Source organism: Scyliorhinus canicula, chromosome 16 (genome assembly GCF_902713615.1).
Source record: "Scyliorhinus canicula chromosome 16, sScyCan1.1, whole genome shotgun sequence".
In the NCBI taxonomy this organism is placed as follows: domain Eukaryota; kingdom Metazoa; phylum Chordata; class Chondrichthyes; order Carcharhiniformes; family Scyliorhinidae; genus Scyliorhinus; species Scyliorhinus canicula.
This window is the reverse complement of record NC_052161.1, coordinates 8,468,474-8,493,281: the sequence shown is the minus strand read 5'-3', so window position 1 is coordinate 8,493,281 and position 24,808 is coordinate 8,468,474. Positions and strand designations below refer to the sequence as shown.

Genomic DNA, 24,808 nt, shown 5'->3' with positions numbered 1-24,808 from the left:
GAATATCATCGCCTTGTTTCAATGTGTTGTGTAGAGTCAGTGCTGATTGCAGCTGTGACAGTCAGTTAGGCTGGTACAGCTAGTCTCAGTTAGGCTGGTACAGCTAGTCTCAGTTAGGCTGGTACAGCTAGTCTCAGTTAGGCTGGTACAGCTAGTCTCAGTTAGGCTGGTACAGCTAGTCTCAGTTAGGCTGGTACAGCTAGTCTCAGTTAGGCTGGTACAGCTAGTCTCAGTTAGGCTGGTACAGCTAGTCTCAGTTAGGCTGGTACAGCTAGTCTCAGTTTGCAGCCTGGGGACAGGTAATGGTGGGGGGGGGTTTCTGACCGTTCTTGCCAGCGGAATCTTCTGGTTCTGCGACGGCGACCACCACCAGCCCCCCCCCCCCCCCCCCCCCCCCCCCCACCTCCCAATTCCACTCCCTGCTCAGTGACCTCTGCTGCAATGTGCAGGAGGACGTCAGGCTCTGGCTGTGATCCATCCACCGAGAGCTCACTAACCCCAGGGTCGAGGGAAGACCGTGCTTGTCGAGTATGTACCGGAGAGAACTCGAGTAAAGACAAGAGGATGAATTTAAATTTGTTTGTCCCTCTGCATCAGCTGTGGCTCAGTGGGCAGCCCCCTCACCCCAAAGTCAGGAGGTTGTGGGTTCAACCCCCACTCCAGAAAACCTCAGTGTGAAGACCCGGCTGAGTGCTGCACCGTTCAAAGTGACAACCTCATGCAAAACCTGGGCCTCGTTTTGGTGGATGTGAAAGACTCCACGCTAACTTGAAGAAAAGCCAAGAAATTCTGTCCAGTGCCCTTTCCGACATTTCTCCCTCAATCATCATCACGGCAACAGATTCTGTCATCCCCACGAGGCTGTGCGTGGGAGCTTGCTGTGCACAAATTGGCTGTCACCGGTCCCACCTGACACAGGAGACCTGCACTTCAAAAGCACGCTGTTGGGGTGTTCTAAACAGTGCTAGAGAAATGCAAGTCTTTTCTGTTGTATGAAGGTTACCGGAACACGAGCAATTAACAATGCACCCAAACCCACCCCGCCAACCAAGTGCCCCCACCCCCCGCTCCCAACCTGAGGCCCTGGATGACACCGTGACCTTTCTATATGACACGTTGGCAGGAAGACAGATTGGGCAGCCTGGCACCTGACACTCGCAGTCAAGACCGCCGACATTTCTGACTAATTGGGTGAGCATGACATGCTGTGCACGCTAATGACCGTTCATTATCCTCCCTGTCGACCATGCCTCATGTACTCGATCCTCTCCGTAACTCTCCCTGTCAGCTCTGTAGCCTCGTACCATCCAGCATGATTACTCTGCGATGACACCTTCTTGATGGAAATATATAAAGTGCTGAGTTATTGCTTTCCATTCGTGGCGGCAATTGCCGTTCAGTTTAAAAAAAAAAATAGATTGTCTCTGAATAGCGAAGGAGCAGATGTTCATTAAGTGCAGCGGAATTCTTCTCGGAGATTAATGTGACGATCTAATTTTAGGTGTATGTTTTTTGATGAGAAGATTCATCCTAATGCACAGTGACAGTCTGCCTCCACCAGATGTACAATTACAGGCTGCGCAAGACACATTGTGTATCTGCGACTTTCCAAAGGCGTTAACTCAAATCAATTGATTTGAGTGGATCAGGGAGGGAGGTTGTGGGCAGCACGGTAGCATGGTGGTTAGCAGAAATGCTTCACAGCTCCAGGGTCCCAGGTTCGATTCCCGGCTGGGTCACTGTCTGTGCGGAGTCTGCCCGTCCTCCCCGTGTGTGCGTGGGTTTCCTCCGGGTGCTCCGGTTTCCTCCCACAGTCCAAAGACGTGCGGGTTAGGTGGATTGGCCATGCTAAATTGCCCGTAGTGTCCTAAAAATTAAGGTTGGGGGGGGGGCGGGGTTGTTGGGTTACGGGTATAGGGTGGATGCGTGGGTTTGAGTAGGGTGATCATTGCTAGGCACAACATCGAGGGCCGAAGGGCCTGTTCTGTGCTGTACTGCTCTATGAGGGGGGCATGGAGGCTGGCTTACTTAATGTGTCTCACATCTCCCACTAAATACATATGATGCATCTTTGGTGAGTGCCTATATCTTTAGGGTTAGTGCTCCTGAGTGACTCACTTCCTTGAGTGGGGGATTGATCCACACAGTTGAGGAAAGGTCCTCATTCATTGTCTATACACAGCTGGTTTAGGCATCTTCCTGAGCTCACCATCTTCCGAGTGCCTCAGCCGGCTAGATTCACAGTCCTGATCCACAAAGGCTGTGAATCAGACAACATCCAGACTTCAGTCCTGGCACAGTGGTTGGGGCTGGTTTAGCTCACAAGGCTAAATCGCTGGCTTATAAAGCAGACCAAGCAGCCCAGCAGCACGGTTCGATTCCCGTACCAGCCTCCCCGAACAGGCGCCGGAATGTGGCGACTAGGGGCTTTTCACAGTAACTTCATTGAAGCCTACTTGTGACAATAAGCGATTTTCATTTCATTTCAGTGTCCCAGACTGGTCCTGCAGACAAGCCTGCACGTCTCGCCAAGCTGTTCCACAACACAGGCGTTTACCTGATAATGTGCAAAATTGTGCAGGTGTCTGTAATGATATGTATGTAGGCAAGCCAGTGAAGGGGTAATTATTACATCTCAGTGTAATTCAAACACTAGAGGGCACCACTAGTTCTCAGTATAAATATCAGACCTCAGGGAATGCTGGGTAGTTAGCAAAGGAGAAAGACTGAGACTAGAATAGATTAGAGAGAGTTTACACGACAATGTCATTAGTGACTACTAGATTATTGATTATTGCTGGACAGATTCAACATTACTTTATTATTAATTATAGCTCAGTAGTGTGTGTGAACTTCATTTAATTAATCGTTATCCAATAAATTAGTTTTGATTCAATCTAAAGATTGGGGGTTTCTTTGTCATCAACTCAATGGATCATTCTGGATCAAAAGGCAAAGAACAACAACGTATTACCATCAAAGGTAATATAACAGTGTCCTGTCGATGATAAGCAACACAGATACAATCCTGCCAATTACTGTCCCGTTAGTCTATTATCGATCATCAGCAAAGTGATAAAAGGTGTCCATTGACAGTGCTGTCAAGCAGCGCCTACTCAGCAATAACCTACTCACTGTGGACCTCTCACCTCCTGACCCCGTCACAGGCCTGATCCAAACGTAGGCACACGAGCCGAACTCAAGGGGTGAGAGTGCTTTCGCTTGACATCAAGGCCGCCTTTGACCAAGAGTGGCATCAAAGTACCCTGGAAAAACAGAGGTGGATGGGAATCAGGGGGAAAACTCTCCACTCGCTGGAGTCATAATTAGATGAAGATGTTATGGCGTTTGGAGGTGTATCATTTCCTGTCCAGAGACATCACTGCAGCCATTTCTCAGGGTAGTGACATCATCTGCTGCTACATTGTAGATCTTTCCTCCATCATAAGGTCAGATGTAGGAATGATCTTTCAGTTTTTGATATCGTTCCCCATTACCCCAATAATGAAGCATTGCTGTATTTAGTATAAAATACCCAAACCCCTTGATTAGATTCCAGTCTGTAACTCACTCCCAGGTATCTGTTATTCTATATATAAACCACCCAAACCCCTCGATTAGATTCCAGTCTGTAACTCACTCCTGGGTATCTGTTATTCTATATATCAATCACCCAAACCCCTCGATTAGATTTCAGTCTGTAACTCACTCCCGGGTATCTGTTATTCTATATATAAACCACCCAAACCCCTCGATTAGATTCCAGTCTGTAACTCACTCCTGGGTATCTGTAATTCTATATATAAACCACTCTGAACCCCTCGATTAGATTCCAGTCTGTAACTCACTCCCGGGGACCTGTTATTCTATATATAAACCACCCCGAACCCCTCGATTAGATTCCAGTCTGTAACTCACTCCGAGGTATCTGTTATTCTATATATAAACCACCCTGAACCCCTCGATTAGATTTCAGTCTGTAACTCACTCCGAGGTATCTGTTATTCTATATATAAACCACCCAAACCCCTCGATTAGATTCCAGTCTGTAACTCACACCCGGGTATCTGTTATTCTATGTATAAACCACCCCGAACCCCTCGATTAGATTCCAGTCTGTATCTCACTCCCGGGTATCTGTTATTCTATATATAAACCACCCAAACCCCGCGATTAGATTCCAGTCTGTAACTCACTCCCGGGTATCTGTTATTCTATGTATAAACCACCCCGAACCCCTCGATTAGATTCCAGTCTGTAACTCACTCCCGGGTATCTGTTATTCTATATATAACGACCCAAACCCCTCGATTAGATTCCAGTCTGTAACTCACTCCTAGGTATCTGTTATTCTATATATAAACCACCCAAACCCCTCGATTAGATTCCAGGCTGTAACTCGCTCCCGGGTATCTGTTATAAACCACCCAAACCCCTCGATTAGATTCCAGGCTGTAACTCGCTCCCGGGTATCTGTTATTCTATATATAAACCCCCCAAACCCCTCGATTAGATTCCAGTCTGTAACTCACTCCCGGGTATCTGTTATTCTATATATAAACCACCCAAACCCCTCGAATAGATTCCAGTCTGTAACTCGCTCCCGGGTATCTGTTATTCTATATATAAACCACCCAAACCCCTCGATTAGATTCCAGTCTGTAACTCACTCCCGGGTATCTGTTATTCTATATATAAACCACCCAAACCCCTCGAATAGATTCCAGTCTGTAACTCGCTCCCGGGTATCTGTTATTCTATATATAAACCACCCAAACCCCTCGATTAGATTCCAGTCTGTAACTCGCTCCCGGGTATCTGTTATTCTATATATAAACCACCCTGAATCCCTCGATTAGATTCCAGGCTGTAACTCACTCCTGGGTATCTGTTATTCTGTATACCATCCGAAAGAGTACCCTACCGAGGGTCAGGCCCCTGCCCTATCCCAGTGACACCATCTAACATTTTGGACACTAAGGGGGAATTTAGCATGGCCAATCCACCTAACCTGCAAATCTTTGGACTGTGGGAGGAAAGCGGAGCACCCGGAGGAAACCCACGCACACACGGGGAGAACGTGCAAACGCCACTCAGAGAGTCAGCCGAGGCTGGAATTGTACCCGAGACCCTGGCACTGTGAGGCAGCATTGCTAACCACCTCTCACTGGCACTTCAGTTATAAAGTTATTGTTCAGTAGAGGTCATCTCTTCACTCCGAGTTCAGCAGTTGGTGACTTCTCCCAGTCTGGCTAAGTGTGGAGAAACATATTAGTGGGAAGTCACAAAGTATTTGCTTTTGGCCGAGGAGCTGGAGGGCCCACTAACCTTCTGGAATACAGGAGTCCTGTTCAGACAAGTTGAGGTGGCTTTCAGGAAATCTGGAGCTTTTAAATCGTTTGGAGTGCTCCACTGTTATGAAACCAACAATGACTTGGATGGTCATCCTAATCTCTGCCACCCATGTCTTAACGCGCACCAAGTTCCGTTCCCCTATCAGCTCACTGACCCACACTGGCGCCCAGGCAAGCAAAATCTTTATTTGAAAAGTCTCACCCTGGTTTTCAAATTCCTCCATGGCCTTGCCCCTCCCTGTCTCTGCGATCTCCTCCAGTCCACAGTCTTCCAAACTATTTCTGCTCCTCTAGTCCCGGCCTCATGTGCATTCCCAACCATTACTCCCTCACTTTTGGCGGGCATGTGTTCAGTTGCCTCGTCCCAAGCTCTGGAATTTCCTCCACACACCTCTCTCCTTCTCTATCTCACTAATCCCCCTCAAGCCACTCCTTAAGCCTAATGACCGAGCGTCTGGTCATTTAATCTAATATCTCCTTATGTGGCTGGGTGTTATACTTTATTTTATATTGCTCCCGTGAAGCATCTAGGAATGCTTCTTTATGTTAAAGGTGCTACGGAAGTATAAGTTGTTTTCCGAATAAAAATGACAAATGTACTTATACCCTTGAAATGCTCGTGTATTTTGTAAAATGGAAATTACGTTGCCACCAGGATTTCAGTAAAACAGAAAATGGCAGAATGAAGTTAATATGGTTGCATTGTGAGCGTTCCAAGATAGAACTAAAGGGCGGGATTCTCCGACTGTGCCCGCCCAGCGATCGGAATTCCCACCCGAGGTCAATAGACCTTTTAATAAAACCAAATTACTGCAGATGCTGGAATCTGAAAACAAAGAGCTAACGTTTCGAGTCCAGATGAGCCTTTGTCAAAGCTATAATACAGAGAAAGTGGGAAATATTTATACTGTGGAGTGAGAATGAAAGATGAGTCATAGCCACAGAAACCCAGGGGAAAGAGCGCTAACGGCAGTCCCCAGAGAGAACAAAAGGTGTGAAAGGCTAAACTACAGAGAAACTGACATCGGGGGGTAAACTGTGACAGATGTAGATGTGGGGGGAGGGGGTTAAGGGGGAAGCAAAGGGGAGAAGGGGTAAGGAAAGGTGGATAAGATGGGGAGGTGGTAAAGAAAGGCAAGAGAGAAAGAAATGGTAAAAGACAGTTACAATTAAATGGGATGAAAACAAATGGGTCGAGGTGGGGTAGAGCTACCCATCTCAAGTTATTGAATTCGATGTTGAGACCGGGAGACTGTAGAATGGATCGTCACATGATCCGCATCCCGCCTGTGGCGATCCTGCGATGGGCTGGGGGGGGGGAGGGGGGGGGGGGGGGGGAGACGGGACACTCCAGCTCAAACTCTCCCAAATATGCACAGTGCCTGAAGAATGTGTGTTGAGTTCTAAACTATCAGGGTGGCCAAGTTCTCGTGAATATAGTTCCATCACTGCTGGTGAGAGCATTTCGATAATTTAATGCTGGCACAGCATTGCACAGCGTTGACGTGTAAGAAACAAAATATAGGACCTGCTACCATAACCAACATCAATGTGGAAAGTAGGCCAATGTCACTTCAGTGGCTTGACTTCAAGGCAACAGGCCAGAATTATTCAGGCTATGTTGGAAATAGGAAACTTCCTGAGGCCCATCATCAAAAGATTAAACTTGGATTCAACTGCAAAACTATTTTCTTTTTGCTGAGTTTGAAATTAACAGTTTGCGGACGACACAAAGGTTGGTGGAAAATTGCGGATAGCGATGAGGACTATCAGAGGATACAGCAGGATTTAGATCGCTTGGAGACTTGGGCGGAGAGATGGCAGATGGAGTTTAATCCGGACAAATGTGAGGTAATGCATTTTGGAAGGTCTAATGCAGGTAGGGAATATACAGTGAATGGTAGAACCCTCAAGAGTATTGACAGTCAGAGAGATCTAGGTGTACAGGTCCACAGGTCACTGAATAGGGCAACACAGGTAGAGAAGGTAGTCAAGAAGGCATACGGCATGCTTGCCTTCATTGGCCAGGGCATTGAGTATAAGAATTGGCAAGTCATGTTGCAGCTGTATAGAACCTTAGTTAGGCCACACTTGGAGTATAGTGTTCAATTCTGGTCGCCACACTACCAGAAGGATGTGGAGGCTTTAGAGAGGGTGCAGAAGAGGTTTACCAGGATGTTGCCTGGTATGGAGGGCATTAGCTATGAGGAGCGGTTGAATAAACTTGGTTTGTTCTCACTGTAACGACGGAGGTTGAGGGGCGACGTGAGAGAGGTCTACAAAATTACGAGGCAAGTTTTTTACACAGAGGGTAGTGGGTGCCTGGAACTCGCTGCTGGAGGAGGTGGTGGAAGCAGGGACGATAGTGACATTTAAGGGGCATCTTGACAAATACATGAATAGGATGGGAATAGAGGGATACGGACCCAGGAAATGTGGAAGATTTTAGTTTAGACGGGCAGCATGGTTGGCGCAGGCTTGGATGGCCGAAGGGCCTGTTCCTGTGCTGTACTTTCCTTTGTTTGTTCTTTGTTTATTCCAGTTCTTGAAATTGTAGTTCACGTGGAGTTTCAGCAGCTAGTTAACAGTAGGTGTTACAGACAAGAAGCCATGCGAAATTATGGGTTCAAACCAGCAGAAGGAAAATTAACCCAATTTAATTTGTTAAGTGTTATCAGTTGACAACACATTGAATTGTGCAGCAGCAGTACCAAAATTCATGCCAACAATTGTGCGGTTAACAAGTTCACCATTTCAACTACAATACAGGGGACAAAGGAATCAAACTGAGAAATAATCTAATGGCTAACCATGGAGGAATGCACATCCGTTCCCCAACACGCAGGGGAATTCATAGAGGTCTGAATGCAGCCACTAATTGTCCTTCTTCATCATGGGTTAGTGTGCAGGTATGAGTAAAGGGAGAGAGGGGGTTAATGTCCTAATGAAGAATAGGAGCAAGAATAATTCTTAACAAACTGTTCATTTTGGAGCAATCCAGAACCACGTAATAAATAATTTTGCAACTAAAGTACAGTACAGAACCAAAGTAATCAAAAGAGATAAGCGTGATGTGTTTATAACACATCCCTTTTCATTATTAGAGGTGTAATACCCTAACATTTCTTTAGTTGAAATAGAGCCGTCTTAAAAGAAGACCACTTTTTTTTAGCCATATTCCCAGAAACCTCTAGGTCAGGGCAGTGCTTTGCTGTTGAGAGCAGCCAGACACCATTACTTCAGCATGCTTTATTAGGCTGGAAACAGGTTTACCAGGATAACACATAGGCATTTACTTAATTGATTTAATAACTGCAAACTAATAGGATAACAAGATAGATTATAATGAAACAAAAGTAATGTTGGAAAAAGGAAAGCTGGAAAGCTGAAACACCCTGAACCAAAAGGCCCATCTAAACTAACCCCATTTGCCTGCATTTGGCCTATATCCCTCTATAGAAACATAGATGCAGAGGCTGTTTAGCACAGGGCTATGTCGCTGGCTTTGAAAGCAGACCAAGGCAGGCCAGCAGCACGGTTCAATTCCCGTAACAGCCTCCCCGGACAGGCGCTGGAATGTGGCGACTAGGGGCTTTTCACAGTAACTTCATTTAAAGCCTACTCGTGACAATAAGCGATTTTCATAAATGCAATATTATAGATACAGCAGTATAGACTCAGCGGAACAGATACAGAAGCATGGATACAGTAGTATAGATACAGCAGTATAGATACAGTAGTGTTGATACAATAGTATAGGTACAGCAGAATGGATACAACAACTTTGGCAAAGAGTCATCGGACTCGAAACGTTAGCTCTTTTCTCTCCCTACAGATGCTGCCAGACTTGCTGAGATTTTCCAGCATTATCCCTTTCCTTTCAGATTCCAGCATCCGCAGTAATTTGCTTTTATTTATATGGATACAACAGTATGGATACAGCAGTATGGATACAGCAGTATAGATACAACAGTATAGATTATGCAGTATTGGTACAGTAATGTATATACAGTAGTATAGATATAATACTATAGATGCAGCACTATAGATACAGCAGTATAGATACAGTAGTGGATTCTATAGTATAGATACAGAAGTATAGATGCAGCCATATAGATACATAATTATAGATACAGTCGTATCAATTCTGTAGTATAGATACAGTATTCTAGATACAATAGTATACATACAGTAGTATAGATTATGCAGTATAAATACAGCAGTATAGATACTGTAGTATAAATACAGTACAGTTAATGCAGCAGTATAGATGTAGCAGTATAGATACAGGAGTATAGATACTGTAGTATAAATACAGTACAGTTAATGCAGCAGTATAGATGTAGCAGTATAGATACAGGAGTATAGATACTGTAGTATAAATACAGCAGAATGGATGCATCAATATAGATTCAGTAGTATAGATTCTGTAGCATAGATACAACAGTATGAATGCAGCTGTATAGATTCAGTAGTATGGATACTGCAGTATAAATATCCCAAGCAAAGTGAATCCTCCAAAAAGTTGGTGTATTAAGAGCGACCCAGATTTCAGTACCTTCTGCATTAACGTGACCTCTGTTCAGAGTCAGGCTGGTGGTGCTACATCTGATCAATCAATTGAAAGACTTGCAGCTACAGTGATGTCTCAATGATATCATTGCTGCTTTCACTCTCACTTTCTCTCTTTCACAGGGCTCCGGGAAATATTCTGTTTACGTGGCCAACTATGCGAGTGGCAGCATTGGCCCCCACGCTCTTATCGAAATGGATGAAGCCGCTAGCAACCTGTCACTGGGGATTGTTGCCCTTTCCAACGTCGCAGCTGAGGCGGGAGTCGACAAGTTCACAGGTAGGAGGCTCTGTGAGAAGCTTTGGTGTCAAAACACATCATCGATGACGCTTACTGATGTGTTAAAGCTTGCGGAGGCAGAATAGTGGAAGCTGCTGTTTAAACTCTGTGTTGGAATGTGTGTCATTTAAAACTTCATTTTGAAATCTGCCCTTAATAATTGCAAACTAATAGGATAACAAGATAGATTGTGATGAAACAAAAGTAATGTTGGAGAAAGTAAAGCTGGAAAATTTATCCTATATATAAACACCCTGAACCAAAAGGCCCATCTAAGCTAATTCCATTTCCCTCCTGTTGGCCTATATCCTATCTGTACCCATACTATTGTACCCATACTGCTGTACCCATACTGCTGTACCCATACTGCTGTACCCATACTGCTGTACCCATACTGCTGTACCCATACTGCTGTACCCATACTGCTGTACCCATACTGCTGTACCCATACTGTTGTATCTAGACTGCTGTATCTATACTATTGTATCAACACTACTGTATCTATACTGCTGTATCTATTCCGTATCTATTTGGATTGGTCGTTCCCATATTCTAAGATCAATTACTGCTTTCGGCTCCTTCAAACTTTCTTTCGATTTTCCTTCCGTGGCGGTTGGTTGAAGCACCGTTGATGGGGACAGAGAGCTCGATGTTTTTCAGTTGTTTTCCTCAACATTGAGGCTTTCAATAACCTCAGAAATATTCTAGACGGGCAGGGACCCACCCAAACCTGACCTCCACCAATCCGTGTTCCATCCCAGGGCGTCTGCATCGTGGGGGTGGAACACAAGATGCATAGTCAAAGGGCAGGATTGTAAATTAAATGGGGAGGTGGGGAGTGGAGTGGGGAGGGGGGGGGGGGGGGGGAGGAGGAGAGCGGTGGGGGGGGGGGGGGGGGGGGGAGGCAGGAGTAAAACTTGCTCCTGGTCCCTGCCGCCAACTTGGTGCAGAAATAGCAAAAAGTCAGAATTTTATTTATGTAGCTTCTTTAACAACATCAGGGCGTCCTAAAGCAATTTAGAACCAATAAGTTACTTGAATCACTGCCGGTTGTAATGTCGGAGTGGTGAGGGTCAGCTTGCACATTAACAGTAATGAGATGATGTCTGAGGTGTTGGCTAGTGTAGACTTGAGAGATGAACAGACACTTCCAACACTGATGAAGGTTCAACTCAATTTTATTACCTATTTCTAACTAACTAACACACGATGACTGTGGGTCTAAATGATGCTAACTTAAACTAGAGACCTAAGCCTTGTCCGAACCAGTTGATTCTCTCAGCACGTGGTGTGAGTCCGTGCTGGGCTGGATGAGTTCCTGTTACACTCAGAGGCAGCACCCAGAATGAGCGGGAACCGTGGTGCCCTCTGCCTTTATAGTGTGTGTATTCTAACTGGTGATTGGCTGCGGTGTTTGTACATGTTGATTGGCCCCTGTGTGTGCCCATCAGTGTGTGTGTCTGCACCATGATATACTGGTGTATATTATGACAATGTCCAGATTATTTGGTGGTGACAGTGGCAGCGGCTCTGGTGGTGGTGGTTCTGGTGGTGGCGGCTGTGTGTATGTGTGTGGTGGGGTTGGAGGTTGGGGGAGATGCGAGGTGCACTCTGGGCTGGCTACATTCTCCGAGAGGGCAGACAGGGAGCAGGATTCGCTGTTGGCTGATGCCAATATCGCGAAATGCGATTGGGTGGAAAATAGGTTCCACGCCAAAATCGCAGTGGGGGCCGATTTGACGCCAAATCGGAATTCTCCGTCACCTCGACAGCGGCGTCAATGCGGTCCAGAACACACGGACAGTACATACCTTTTGCACGTCATTAGCGGACCCGACCTGGTATTCTCTGGGGCGTCCATGATGCTCTGTCTCCGATGGGCCAAGTTCCCGACGGTGCTTTATGCTTTTAAAAATCGCGAAACCGACGTTGTGGCTACTGAGTGAGAGAGAGGAGGTACGGAAGGTGTCCAACATTGCTATAGTTTGCTGACAGGGGCTTCTGCCAGGGCCGGGGGTAGTAGCAGGGGGTGGGCTGTGGGGTTGGGATGGACGGGCACCATTGCCGTAGCCGGCAAGGTAGCAATGCAGCTGCGCACGCTGCTGACTGTACATTCTGAACTTAGAGCCACCGGTCGTATGGGTGTCCCCTAGGCCTCATCAAAGTGCCCTCTGGACCCAGCTGACACATCAGCTGTATGGGCATGATCCGTCACAACCAGTGTCATTGTGTTGGCTGGGATGAGTGTGTGTGGGGAGTGAAGTGTGACTATGTGGCTGCAGCTTGTCCGTGTCATTCATTCCTGCCCACAAATCAGTGCTCACAAACCAGTGCTCATTTACTCAATGCCCAGAAACCAATGTTCGATAACCAGTTCTCATTAACCAGTGTTCACCTAACCAATATTCACTAGCCAGCACTCACTAACCAGTACTCACTAACTCATGCTCACTAACCAGTGCTTCCTAACCAGTGTTCACTCTCCAGTGCTCCAGTTAGTATGCTGCTGAAGTCTGAATGGGTGGGATTCTTCCAACTTGGAACAAAACCGCAGTTCCAATTATGTGAGCATATTTCCCAGAGCCTATTTTATGACGGGGGGTCTGCCAATCCCCCACAGTGCATCATGCTAGAGGAGAAAATTAAAATTAAAAAGCAATTACAGCAAGAAATGATTTATAAACCAAGCTCACAGCACTGGGGTGTCTGCAGCGAACAATTTGTCTCATCGCTGTTGAATTTGAAGCCAAGAGCTGGTTCAGAGTTGGAGCACCTGAGCTGTGAACAGAGGTTCCTTCTGACCTAAGGCTGCCTGCATAGTGGGGGGTGAGCTCGTTCTGATGGCTCCTACTCATAATGATCCTGCTGTGCTGATTATTGACCTGTGCTAGGGATCTGCAAAAAAAAAGGTTCACCACCTCTTGGAGGACAAGTGAGATTTGTTTGCTGGGCAGAATACTCCTAAACGTTGCGTATACAAAGGAAGTCTCTATACTTGGGTCGAGTGTGCATTTGATGTTCCAGAGTAATTTAGCTTTTCTATGCTGTGCCATGGGTTGTAATAGTCTGACACAAAAGACAAAGATGAAGATGATCATTGATCTGCCTTGGCTCATCTGCTCGATATCATCCAAGCACATAGCACTGCACACAAGGAGATCGTTCAGATCACTGAGGCTGCACCGAGGTCTTTGAAGGAGCAATTCCGTTCGTCCCTCACTCTCCCTCCATTGGCTGAAATTTAGGGTGGGGGGGTGGGATGGACGGGCACCATTGCCGTAGCCGGCAAGGTAGCAATGCAGCACGCTGCTGACTGTCCATTCTGAACTTAAAGCCACGGGTCGGATGGGTGTCCCCCAGGCCTCATCAAAGTGCCCTCTGGTCCCAGCTGACACATCAATGACACGGACAATTTGATTGGCCGGCAGCTCCAGTAGTCCTGGCCAAGCTAGAACTCAGGAACAGGCACTGCTGGGACCGCAGGCAGGAACGCTAGAGAGGGAGCTATGGCACCCAGACCAGGTGGTGCGTTGGGCAGCCTGGGGATGGGGGGGGGGAGGGGGTTTGTGTTTTGGAGGTCAGGGGACGAAGAACAAAGGGGAAGGGGTAACAGCGCAAAGGGCAACCCAAAAGATGAGGACCCCCTTTCTTCCCACCTTCACAAAAACGATCAACATCCTTGGGGGTGGGGGGGGGGGGGGGGGGGGGTTACCATTGACCAGAAACTGACCTGGGCTAGGCATACAAATGCTGTGGCTACAAGAGCAGGTCAGAGGCCATGGACCAAGTGCTGGAAAACGGGGTTAGAATAGATAGGTGCTTGTAGGCTGGCGCGCACACGATGGGCCGAAGGACGTCTTTCTGTGCTGTATGACTCGATACTGTGGTGAGTAACTCATCTCCTGACTCTACAAAGAACAAGGACATCCAGGTCCCTTTGGACATCAACACTTCCCAACCACTCACTGTTTCATTCTCTGTCTTCCTGTTCGTTATAACGTTATTACGTGTTATAACTTACGGGAACAATTAACTTCGCCGTGAACCTTGCAGAATACGAGCTCCCCCGTTAAGGAGGCAGAGGACCTCTGAACAACGTCTCGTCGCAGTTTGGCAGCGGCAGAGCAGGTTCAGCTGGGATCTATCATGTGATATATATATAATAGTTACTGTAAATAAACTACGTTTCTTTTAGCTACTTAGACCTACATACTAGTTTTCTGAGATTCATGCGCAAAGACACCCAGATCCCTCTGCACTGAAGCACTCTGAAGCTTCTCTCCACTTAAATAAGAAGTTACCTTTTCATTTTTCAGATCAAAACAGATAACCTCACACTTCTCCAGATTCAACACTATCTGCCAAAGTTTGGCCCACTCACCTAAGCTATCTATGTCCAATTGTAAATTTCTCATTGCAAATTATTTTCCCACCTATTTTTAGTGTCGTCTGCAAATTTGGCTGTAGAATCTTCATCCAAGTGGGCGGCACGGCAGTACAGTGGTTAGCACTGTTACTTCACAGCTCCAGGGTCCCAGGTTCGATTCCCGGCTGGGTCGCTGTCTGTGTGGAGTCTGCACGTTCTCCCCGTGTCTGCGTGGGTTTCCTCCGGTTGTCCGGTTTCCTCCTACAAATCCCGAAAGACGTGCTGTTAGGTGAATTGGACATTCTGAATTCTCCCTCTGTGTACCCGAACAGGCGCCGGAATGTGGCGACTCGGGATTGTCACAGTAACTTCATTGCAGTGTTAATGTAAGCCTACTTGTGACAATAATAAAGATTATTATTAAGATGTTGCTCAAAGAGTGTACAATGGTGAACTCAGCTACCTGCTGCAAAATGCTCTGATTACATCTTTTCATAACATTACACCAGTCAATGGTGTTACTCTGATACACAACACCCCTCTTTTTTTACTCCTCCAATTCCCAGCATTTTTACTTAATCAAACACTTTCACACAGATCCAACACATTAAGCCGTGACTACCAGTGTTATGTTACGGATACATATGTACATTAGTAAGACGGTCTCTTGGGTGCCCGGCTATCTCGTTTTGGCAGAACATGGGGCGGGATTCTCTGATCCTGAGGCTAAGTGTTGACGCCGTTGTAAACGCTGGTGCGTTTCCCGACGGTGTCAACACGGCCTCAGGATCAGCAATTCTGGCACTGGAGCGACCCACGCCACTCCAGCTGCTGATCCCGGCGTCAGATGGCCACCGTGGGTCCGCGCATGCGTGGTGGGACCGGCGCGATTTCCGCACGTGCGCGGTGTCTCCATTCCCCACGCCGGCGCTGATGCAACATAGCGCAGGGCTACAGGGGCCAGCGCGGAACAACGGAGATCTCCAGCCCGTAAGGCCGGTTAAAGTGTCTTCCTGTATACTGGTCGGTGTTAGATCTGCCGAAAACAACTCCCCAACCGTCTCTGGTTGTGTTAATGATTGTGTCGTAACAGATTCCGTAATCTCGGCAGTTGTAGTCCACAAGTCGGACATGTCACTGCCCATAGTGTGGTGAAAACCTCTGATACGGATTCTGTACTTCCACTACGTGCAAATAACAATTGGTCAGTGTACCAACGCCAAATTCATTCATCATCAGATTGTACAGCATGTGAAATCAGACCCATTTTGGCTAATACAATTGCTGGAGTCCATTTTACCCGAGGTGCAATTTCCCAAAAGAACACATACCCCACGGGCAAAGACTCTGCTTTTGGAAAACGTTTCCCTTCTCGCCCCTTGTGCGTGATGTTGTTGCCTGACTATCTCTGAAGTTGAAGGGAAAATGAAAAGATCAAACTGTGTACGTAGTTTCCTTTTGAACATCAATATAGCTGGTGAACTTTGCCTTGTTGAATGCGCAGTGTTTCTGTATGTCATTAGAAAGCTATTAACATGTTTAGGTAGAGAGCCTTCATCCCTCGAAACCTTCACTGCATGCTTGAACGTTGTACAAAACTTCCAGCTAAGCTGTTGGTAGCTGGATTGTTGGGGGCAGATTTGAAATGGCGGATGCCACATCCCTTCAGGTAGTCCTCGAATTTGACTGATGTGAACTGTGTACCGTTATCGCTCACGAGTTGATTAGGTTGCCAGAGTCTTTCAAATGCCTCATCAAGCCTTTCTGTGGTCTGTTCCGTAATTGTCGATTTCACGATGGCAACTTCTGGCCACTCATAATGCATGTCAACCATGAACAAAAATATGTGTCCTTTGACTGGTTCCTCATCATCTTTTATTTTAAAAATTTTTTAAAAAACATTTAGAGTATCCAATTATTTTTTTTCCAATTAAGCGCCAATTTGGCATGACCATTAACCTACGCTGCACATCTTTTGGGCTGTGGGGGTGAGACCTGCACAGGCTCAGGGAGAATGTGCAAACTCCACGCGGACAGTGACCCGGGGGCGGGTTCGAACCCGGGTCCTCGGCGCCGTGAGGCAGCAGTGCTAACCACTGGGCCACTGTGCTGCCCTTGCCATTCTTACTCAGCACCCTGCTCCCCTGCCCATGTGCCTGTCCTTGGCCTGCTGCAATGTTCCAGTATAGCTCAACGCAAATTAGAGAGACAGTACCTCATCTCCTGATTAGGCACTTTACAGCCTTCTGGACTTAACATTGAGCTCGACACCTTCGCAGCGTGGAATCCCTCCTGCTCCATGACCCCTTCCTTAATCAAATTGTTTCCCAACCTCCCCCACGACAGGCCCACCTGTAACTTGTTCTTATGTTTTGCTTTCACAGAGTGCTGACCCTTTTTCTGTGATTAGCGCATTCCGCTGTCTAACCATTGCGCCGCGATTAACACCTTCTTTAGTCTTTAACAGTGCCATCAACACACCTTTTGTCTTGTCAAATCTCTTCCGAGCTCCCACATATCTCTGATCTTCAACTCTGCTCCACCTGTTCCACCTGCTCTCAAACAATATAAAATCCACCACGTTTCCCCCTCCCTTTAACTCTGAGGCAGAGTTGTACGGACCCAAAATGTTAACTCAGTTTCTCTCTCCACAGATGCCACCAAGTCCATTCAGAATTTTCTGCTTTTATTTCAGATTTCCATGGTATTATATTTTTATTTATCACTCTCACAGTTGTCGTTTATGGGTTTTCGATGAGTTTCACTCATGGGGATCCTTTGTTGTATTAGTTGACACAGAATATTTTGATTCTGTTTATCATCGGTTTTTGCTGGTCTCAGTTGAGAGGGGTCATTATTGATCAGGACTTTCCTGCTCTTCCTCAAGTGATGACACGGAATAAATTCATAAGGTATGGAGCAGAATCAGGCCATTCGGCCCGTTGAGTCTGCTCCACTATTCTATCATGGCTGATATGTTCCCTCGTCTGTTACCTACAATGTTACAGAGCCAAGAGCTGGATTGTGAAATCAGCGGAGTGGGAGTCGCCAATTTTGCCTCCCGAGCCTAACTCCCTCAATGTGATCATGGCTGATCCCATGCTGGGCTTACCACCGTCCTGCACGTTCTCCATAACCCTTCAACCCATTACCAATTAAACATCTGTCTACTTCCTCCTTAAATTTACTCACTGTCCCAGCATCCACCGCATGCTGGGGTAGCGAATTCCACAGATTCACAACCCTTTGGGAGAAGTAGTTTCTCCTCGTCCCTGTTTTAAAATTGCTACCTCTTATTCTCAGATTATGACCTCCCGTTTTAGAATGCCCCACATCGCTGGTTGAATACCAGCAGCAGTAGGAGGAGACCCTACAGTGGGCATTAATTGCCTTCCTTCCCCAGAGGCAGAAAGTTGGCTGCCATTAAACCTGCATTGAGGATGGGGATTAAATGTTCTCCTGTATGCGTCTTATTAGGCAGTGGGGGGACTGTGACTGTCTGTTAGACCCTAAGATCAATGAACTTTAGACCAAGGAGTGAAGAGTCTAGAGAACAGAGATAGTTACTAATAATAATCTTTATTAGTGTCACAAGTACATTAACACTGCAATGAAGTTACTGTGAAAAGGCCCTAGTCTCCACACTCTGGCGCCTGTTTGAGTACACCGAGGGAGAATTCGGAATGTCCAAATTACCTAACAAGCACGTCTTTCGGGACATGTGGGAGGAAACCGGAGCACCCGGAGGAAACCCACGCAGACACGGGGAGAACGTGCAAACTCCACACAGACAGTCTCCCGAGGCCGGAATTAAACCCGGGTCCCTGGCGGTCTGAGGCCGCACAGTTAACCACTGTGCCACCGTGCTGCCTGGCAGAGCTGGCTTGAGGGGCTGAATGGTCTACTCCTGCTCCTATTTCTTAAGGTGCTACAGCTGGGCCAGTACCTTGGTAACGAATGCACCTCAAACACTTGCAGTTTTTAAAAAATAAATGTTTTTATTGGGTTTTTGAATAAAGTATATTTACCATTATGTACACAGAATAAGAAAGATACATATATAGAAGAGGAGGGCACACCCAAACATACTAAAAAAGAAAGTAATTATAAAAAAGAAAATAAAAAACAAAATAGAATAACTGGTAGGGTGCACCAGCTCAACAGCAGCACCTCTGTACAACTGGCAAAATTATTTACAACACATAAGTAGGCAACTGTTTGTCGGGGTGGGGGAGGGGATTCGATGAGTTCATGGCTGATCTCTTACCTCAACGCTCACCTCCGCTTCAGCCGTTCCTCCCCTCTTTCGCCTGTATTCTCCTTGTTCTCTGTTCCTGGAAATGCCAAGTTTGTTATCGTATCCCGTTCCCTCCTGCCGGCTGTCATTTCCCTCACCCTCACCCACCCTCACTCCCACCACTTTGGACATTGCCTCGAAGAAGGCTGTCCAGTACCCTGCAAGTCTGGGGCAAGACCAGAACATGTGGGCGTGGTTGGCCGGGCCTCTTTGGCACCGTTCACATCTATCCTCCACCTCCGGGAAGAACCTACTCATACGGGTTCTTGTTAGGTGGGCTCTATGTACCACTTTTAGCTGCGTCAGGCTGGGCCTTGCGCACGTGGAGGTGGAGTTGACCCTATGCAGTGCTTCGCTGCAGAGTCCCCACCCTATCTCAATCCCCAGGTCCTCCTCCCATTTCTTTCTTGTTGCAGCCAGTATGGTGTCGTCCCTTTCTACCAGTCGGTCATACATGTCAGTACAGTTCCCTTTATCTAGGATGCTTGCATCCAGTAACTCTTCCAGTAATGTCTGTTGTGGTGGTTGTTGGTACGTCCTTGTCTCCTTTCGTAGGAAGTTTTTTGAGTTGCAGATACCTTTGCTCGTTCCCCCCGGCTAGCTGGAATTTCTCTGTCAGTTCGTCCAGTGTTGCGATCCTGCCGTCCGTGTATAGGTCCCTGACTGTCAGTGTCCCTCCGTCCTGTCTCCACCTTTTGAAGGTGGAGTCAGTCAGCGCTGGTGTGAACCTATGGTTGTTGCAGATGGGAGCCTTGTCCGACATTTTGGTCAGGCCAAATTGCTGCCGCAGTTGGTTCCAGGATTGGAGGGTGGCTGCCACCACCGGGCTGCTGGAGTGTTTTTTGGGTGGGGATGGGAGTGCTGCCGTGGTGAGGGCCCGGAGGGAGGTCCCCATGCAGGAGGCCTCCTCCGCACGCACCCACTCGGCCTCTGGCTCCTGTATCCATCCCCTTATTCACTCGGCCGTCGCCGCCCAGTGGTAGAATTGTAGGTTTGGGAGGGCTAGCCCCCCGCCCTGGACACTCGCACAGTTGCCCGTTGACTCTCGACTGGCAAGACCTGGGAGCTTTGCCCACAGCTGTTCTCAAACCTCCCCCTCGTGATATCTGCCTGACAATATACTGCCTGCTCGCCATGTGTTCCTGCACAACGTGAGACGGAGCCAAAGTGTCACTGGCTGCAGAAACTGGGCACGGCACAGGGATGTTGAGGTCGTGCGCCATCAGGAGTTTTCAGCTCACGGTAGCACAGTGGTTAGCACAGTTGCTTCACAGCTCCAGGGTCCCAGGATTGATTCACCGCTGGGCCAGTGTCTGTGCGGTGTCTGCATGTTCTCCCCGTATCTGCGTGGGTTTCCACCGGGTGCTCCGGTTTCCTCCCACAGCCTAAGGATGTGCAGGTTAGGTGGATTGGCCATGATAAATTGCCCCTTAGTGTCCAAAAAGGTTCTGTGGGGTTACTGGGTTGCAGGGATAGGGTGGAAGTGTGGACTTAAATGGGATGTCCTGCCCAAGGGCCAGTGCAGACACGATAGGCCAAATGGCCTCCTTCTGCAGTGTAAATTCTATGATTTCAGCAGGCTCCATGTGCTTGGAGTGCCTGTGGGGCCGCACTCGCAGGTGGCAAGAGCATACCTAATAATAATAATAATCATCGCTTATTGTCACGAGTAGGCTTCAATTAAGTTACTGTGAAAAGCCCCCAGTCGCCACATTCCGGCGCCTGTTCGGGGAGGCCGGTATGGGAATTGAACACGTGCTGCTGGCCTTGTTCTGCATTACAAGCCAGCTGTTTAGCCCACTGTGCTAAACCAATCCCTGCACTTGAGTTCCACTTCCCCTCCCCCTGCATCCACCCGCTGGATCCAGCTTTAGCAGTTATGGAACTGCAAGGGGGGGGGGGGGGGGGGGGGTTGCTCCAAAAGGGAAGAGGAGGGCTGATCAGCAGGACAACTGTTTGATCATGGGGGGCATCACAGCCTATCTCGTATAAACATGCACCGTCCCCACCCCACCCCCCCCAACCTTCTCACACACACGTCACAGTTGGAAACTGAGAAAGATAAAGATAAAAAAAGATTAAACTGTTATTGTCACGAGTAGACTTCAATGAAGTTACTATGAAAAACCCCTAGTCGCCACATTCCGGCACCTGTTCGAGGAGGCTGTTACGGGAATTGAACCATGCTGCTGGCTGCCTTGGTCTGCTTTCAAAGCCAGCGATTTAGCCCAGTGCGCTAAACCAGCCAAGCTACTTTAACCTTTAAGCTCGGGGATGTACAATCTAAATATAGAGCTTCCCTTTACCCCCCCCACCCCAACCCCCATCTCTGCCAGCTGGATCAGCATGCTCAACCGAGACAAGCAGCTGATGATGGAATCAGTGGGCATAGGTTTCACCCGTGCTACCTGGGTACCAATCGGCTGGCACGGATTTCCCACCTACTGTAGTACCCGCCGAATTTTTAGAAGTCTTCGTGGACTGGTCATTGGCATTCCTCCCACCCAGGAGGCCTTGTGGCGCATTAGGCAACACCCCTATCGCTGGGTCAGAAGCTGTGGGTTCGTATCCCACGCCAGGACCTGTTGGCGACGGAAGGAATGTTCATAACTTGGTTCAACGGGCTGCTAATCAGCTTGGAATCCTTCCCCCCCGCCGCCCGCACTCGTCTCCAAAGGGGAAAGAACAGTGTGTGGGTATGAAGGTCCACTGAAAAAAAAATATTCTTAAAACCCTCCCACCCCCTCCTGCCCCTGAGACTGACCCTTCGAGCACCCCTCTGATTCCTTCCTCCGAGATGTTTGCCAGCTCCCCTGCCTTTTCCCGCACAGCAACTCCGCTCCTTTCTCGGGCTGACCCCAGTGGCACAGGATCATCCCGCAAATCGCTCCTCACCCGCAGCTAATTGCATTAAAAAGCAGCTGCGGCCAATGAGACGTGTCTAATGTTAGACGTCCATGAATAATAATCGAGATTCACTGCTCGGCTGAAGATTTACAGACGCGGGCTGGAGAGTTTAATCAAGGCTTCCTGATTTATGGAAACCCATTACAGTCAGGTGGGAACGCCAGAACGTAAACCCAATGTCAGAATTCCTCATCCGTCAGCGGATTTTTTTTCTCTCCCTCTTGTCTTCAAAGTCAGACGGAGAGCAAGGACACCAATGCCATATTTCTGCGCTGCCTCATTAGATGGTCACAATTGTCAATTCCACAGGAAATCTCTCCCTTGTTTCTCCGGCGCGGTTTCAAAGCTATTCCAGCTTCTGATTGGAATCGGGACGATCATCCTGATCATGGTTACACCTGTGTGGGGGGAATGGCCACAGGAGGCAGCTCCTTTACAAGGGGAGTTTGGGAATGCAAGGTGGGGAGTGGGATGGGAGGAGGGCGATCACTTCCCAACACTTGTGAACCAAAGACTTGGTCCTGCTCCAACTTCCCAGATATCATAGAAACACAGGAAGGCCATTCAACCCCTCATGCCCATGCTAACATTCTGTAACAATCTTAAACCCCCCTTCCCTTTTAAAAAATATTCCATACATGTAACTATTCCACGCATGTATTGCCTCAATGAAAAACACCCCTCCCCCTCTAACAGCAGAACATCTGTCTTTTGTTCTTAAGGTTTCTCCTTTCCGTTACAGTTCCTTTCCTCCTTTTAGTCCTAGCGAAGTATCCAGGACTCGAAGCGTTAACTTTGGTTCTCTCCTGAGAGATGCTGGCAGACCTAGAACAAAGAACAAAGAAAGGTACAGCACAGGAACAGGCCCTTCGGCCCTCCAAGCCTGTGCCAACCATGCTGCCCGTCTAAATTAAAATCTTCTACACTTCCGGGGTCCGTATCCCTCTATTCCCATCCTATTCATGTATTTGTCAAGATGACCCTTAAATGCCACTATCGCCCCTGCTTCCACCACCTCCTCCGTCAGCGAGTTCCAGGCACCTACAACCCTCTGTGTAAAAAACTTGCCTCGTACATCTCCTATAAACCTTGCCCCTCGCACCTTAAACCTATGCCTCCTAGTAATTGACCCCTCTACCCTGGGGAAAAGCCTCTGACTATCCACTCTGTCTATGCCCCTCATAATTTTGTAGACCTCTATCAGGTCGCCCCTCAACCTCCGTCGTTCCAGTGAGAACAAACCGAGTTTATTCAACCTCTCCTCATAGCTAATGCCCTCCATGCCAGGCAACATCCTGGTAATCTCTCCTGCACCCTCTCTAAAGCCTCCACATCCTTCTGGTAGTGTGGCGACCAGTATTGAATACTATACTCCAAGTGTGGCCTAACTAAGGTTCTATACAGCTGCAAAATGACTTGCCAATTCTTATACTCAATGCCCCGGCCAATGAAGGCAAGCATGCCGCATGCCTTCTTGACTACCTTCTCCACCTGTGTTGCCCCTTTCAGTGACCTGTGGACCAGTACACCTAGATCCCTCTGACTTTCAATACTCTTGAGGGTTCTACCATTCACTATATATTCCCTACCTGCTATAGACCTTCCAAAATGCATTACCTCACATTTGTCCGGATTAAACTCCATCCGCCATCTCTCTGCCCAAGTCTCCAAATGATCTAAATCCTGCTGTATCCTCTAACAGTCCTCATCGTTATCCGCAATTCCACCAACCTTTGTGTCATCTGCAAACTCACTAATCAGACCTGCTAACCTTTTCCAGCTTCCTCTGTTCTTCTTTTCGTTAGATTATGCCTAACTATCTGCCTTTGACTGATATCCCTCAATATCCTTACCTACATATTCTTACCTACTCCATATCCTTACCTGTCCAGTTCACTTGCCAATATTCTAGTAGTCACATGACACAACGATAATGGAGTCAGTGGCCAGTATTCTGCATTTGGGAGACTTTCTCCTGCCGGAGGTGACTTAGGGCCGCAAACCAGGAAGCAATTCACTATCCCTCTCCTTGGAAATTTATGCATTGCAAGGAATACAAGAGAATCCTGAGGAACTCCCTCTATCGGGCCTTCACTTTGAGAGGGCAGCCAGATAGCGAGGTCGCGGGGTCAGCCACCACCACCCCACATCGCTGATCAACAACGCCACATCGCCAAGCAGCTCCCCCCCCCCCCCCCCCCCCCCCCCACCCCTGGATTTTCCAGGTCCCCTCTTCCCCCGAGTCCGGAGGTTATCGAACCACCTGCCCTCTAATCATCGCCTGAATAGCGGGACCCTCCATGACACACTGGATAGAAAGAATACAGGAGGGAGATAGAGAACCTAGTGGAGTGGTGTAACGACAACAATTTCTCCCTCAACATCAGCAAAACTAAAGAGCTGGGGCGCGATTCTCCGCTCCCCACGCCGGGTGGGAGAATCGCGGGAGGGCCCCCGACTAATTTCACGACCCCCTGATGCCCCACGCAATTCTCCCACCCCCCCCCCCCCCGCTCGGAAGAATCGCCGCTCACCGTTTTTCACGGCGACTGGCGATTCTCCGACCCGGATGTGCTGAGCGGCCTGCTGTTCGCGACCGTTTCACGATGGCGGCAACCACACCTGGTCGCTGCCGTCGTGAAATCACCGTGAGATGCCCGTTTTGGGGCTTGTAGGGGGCCTGGTGGGGAATGAACACCACGACTGTGCTCGGGAGGGGACAGACCCGCGATCGGTGCCCACCGATCGTCGGGCCGGCGTCTCAATCGGACGCACTGTTTCCCCTCCGCCGCCCCGCCAGATCAAGCCGCCCCGTCTTGCAGGGCAGCTGAGGGGAAAGACGGCCACCGCGCATGCGCGGGTTCGAGCTGTCAGCCATCGTGACGTCAGCCGCGCATGCGCGGGTTGTACCCAGCCAACCTGCACATGCGTGGCTCACGTCACATAGGCGTCGCCATCGCGTCACTCTCGGCGCGCCTCTCCTAGCCCCGCTGGGCGGGGAGAATAGGGGGCGAGGAGCGGCCTCTGAGGCC

The 24,808-nt window shown here is 48.2% G+C and overlaps 1 protein-coding gene across 2 annotated transcripts in view; it reads left to right on the top strand.

Moving 5' to 3' along the window:
* The window catches only part of crtac1b (cartilage acidic protein 1b), a 373,155-nt gene that overhangs the window by 151,095 nt on the left and 197,252 nt on the right, over positions 1–24,808 (top strand). For both annotated transcript variants that reach the window (XM_038773324.1, XM_038773323.1), the window contains exon 5: positions 10,050–10,206. In XM_038773324.1, the coding sequence (XP_038629252.1) occupies positions 10,050–10,206 (157 nt within the window). The remainder of the gene's footprint in view (positions 1–10,049; positions 10,207–24,808) is intronic.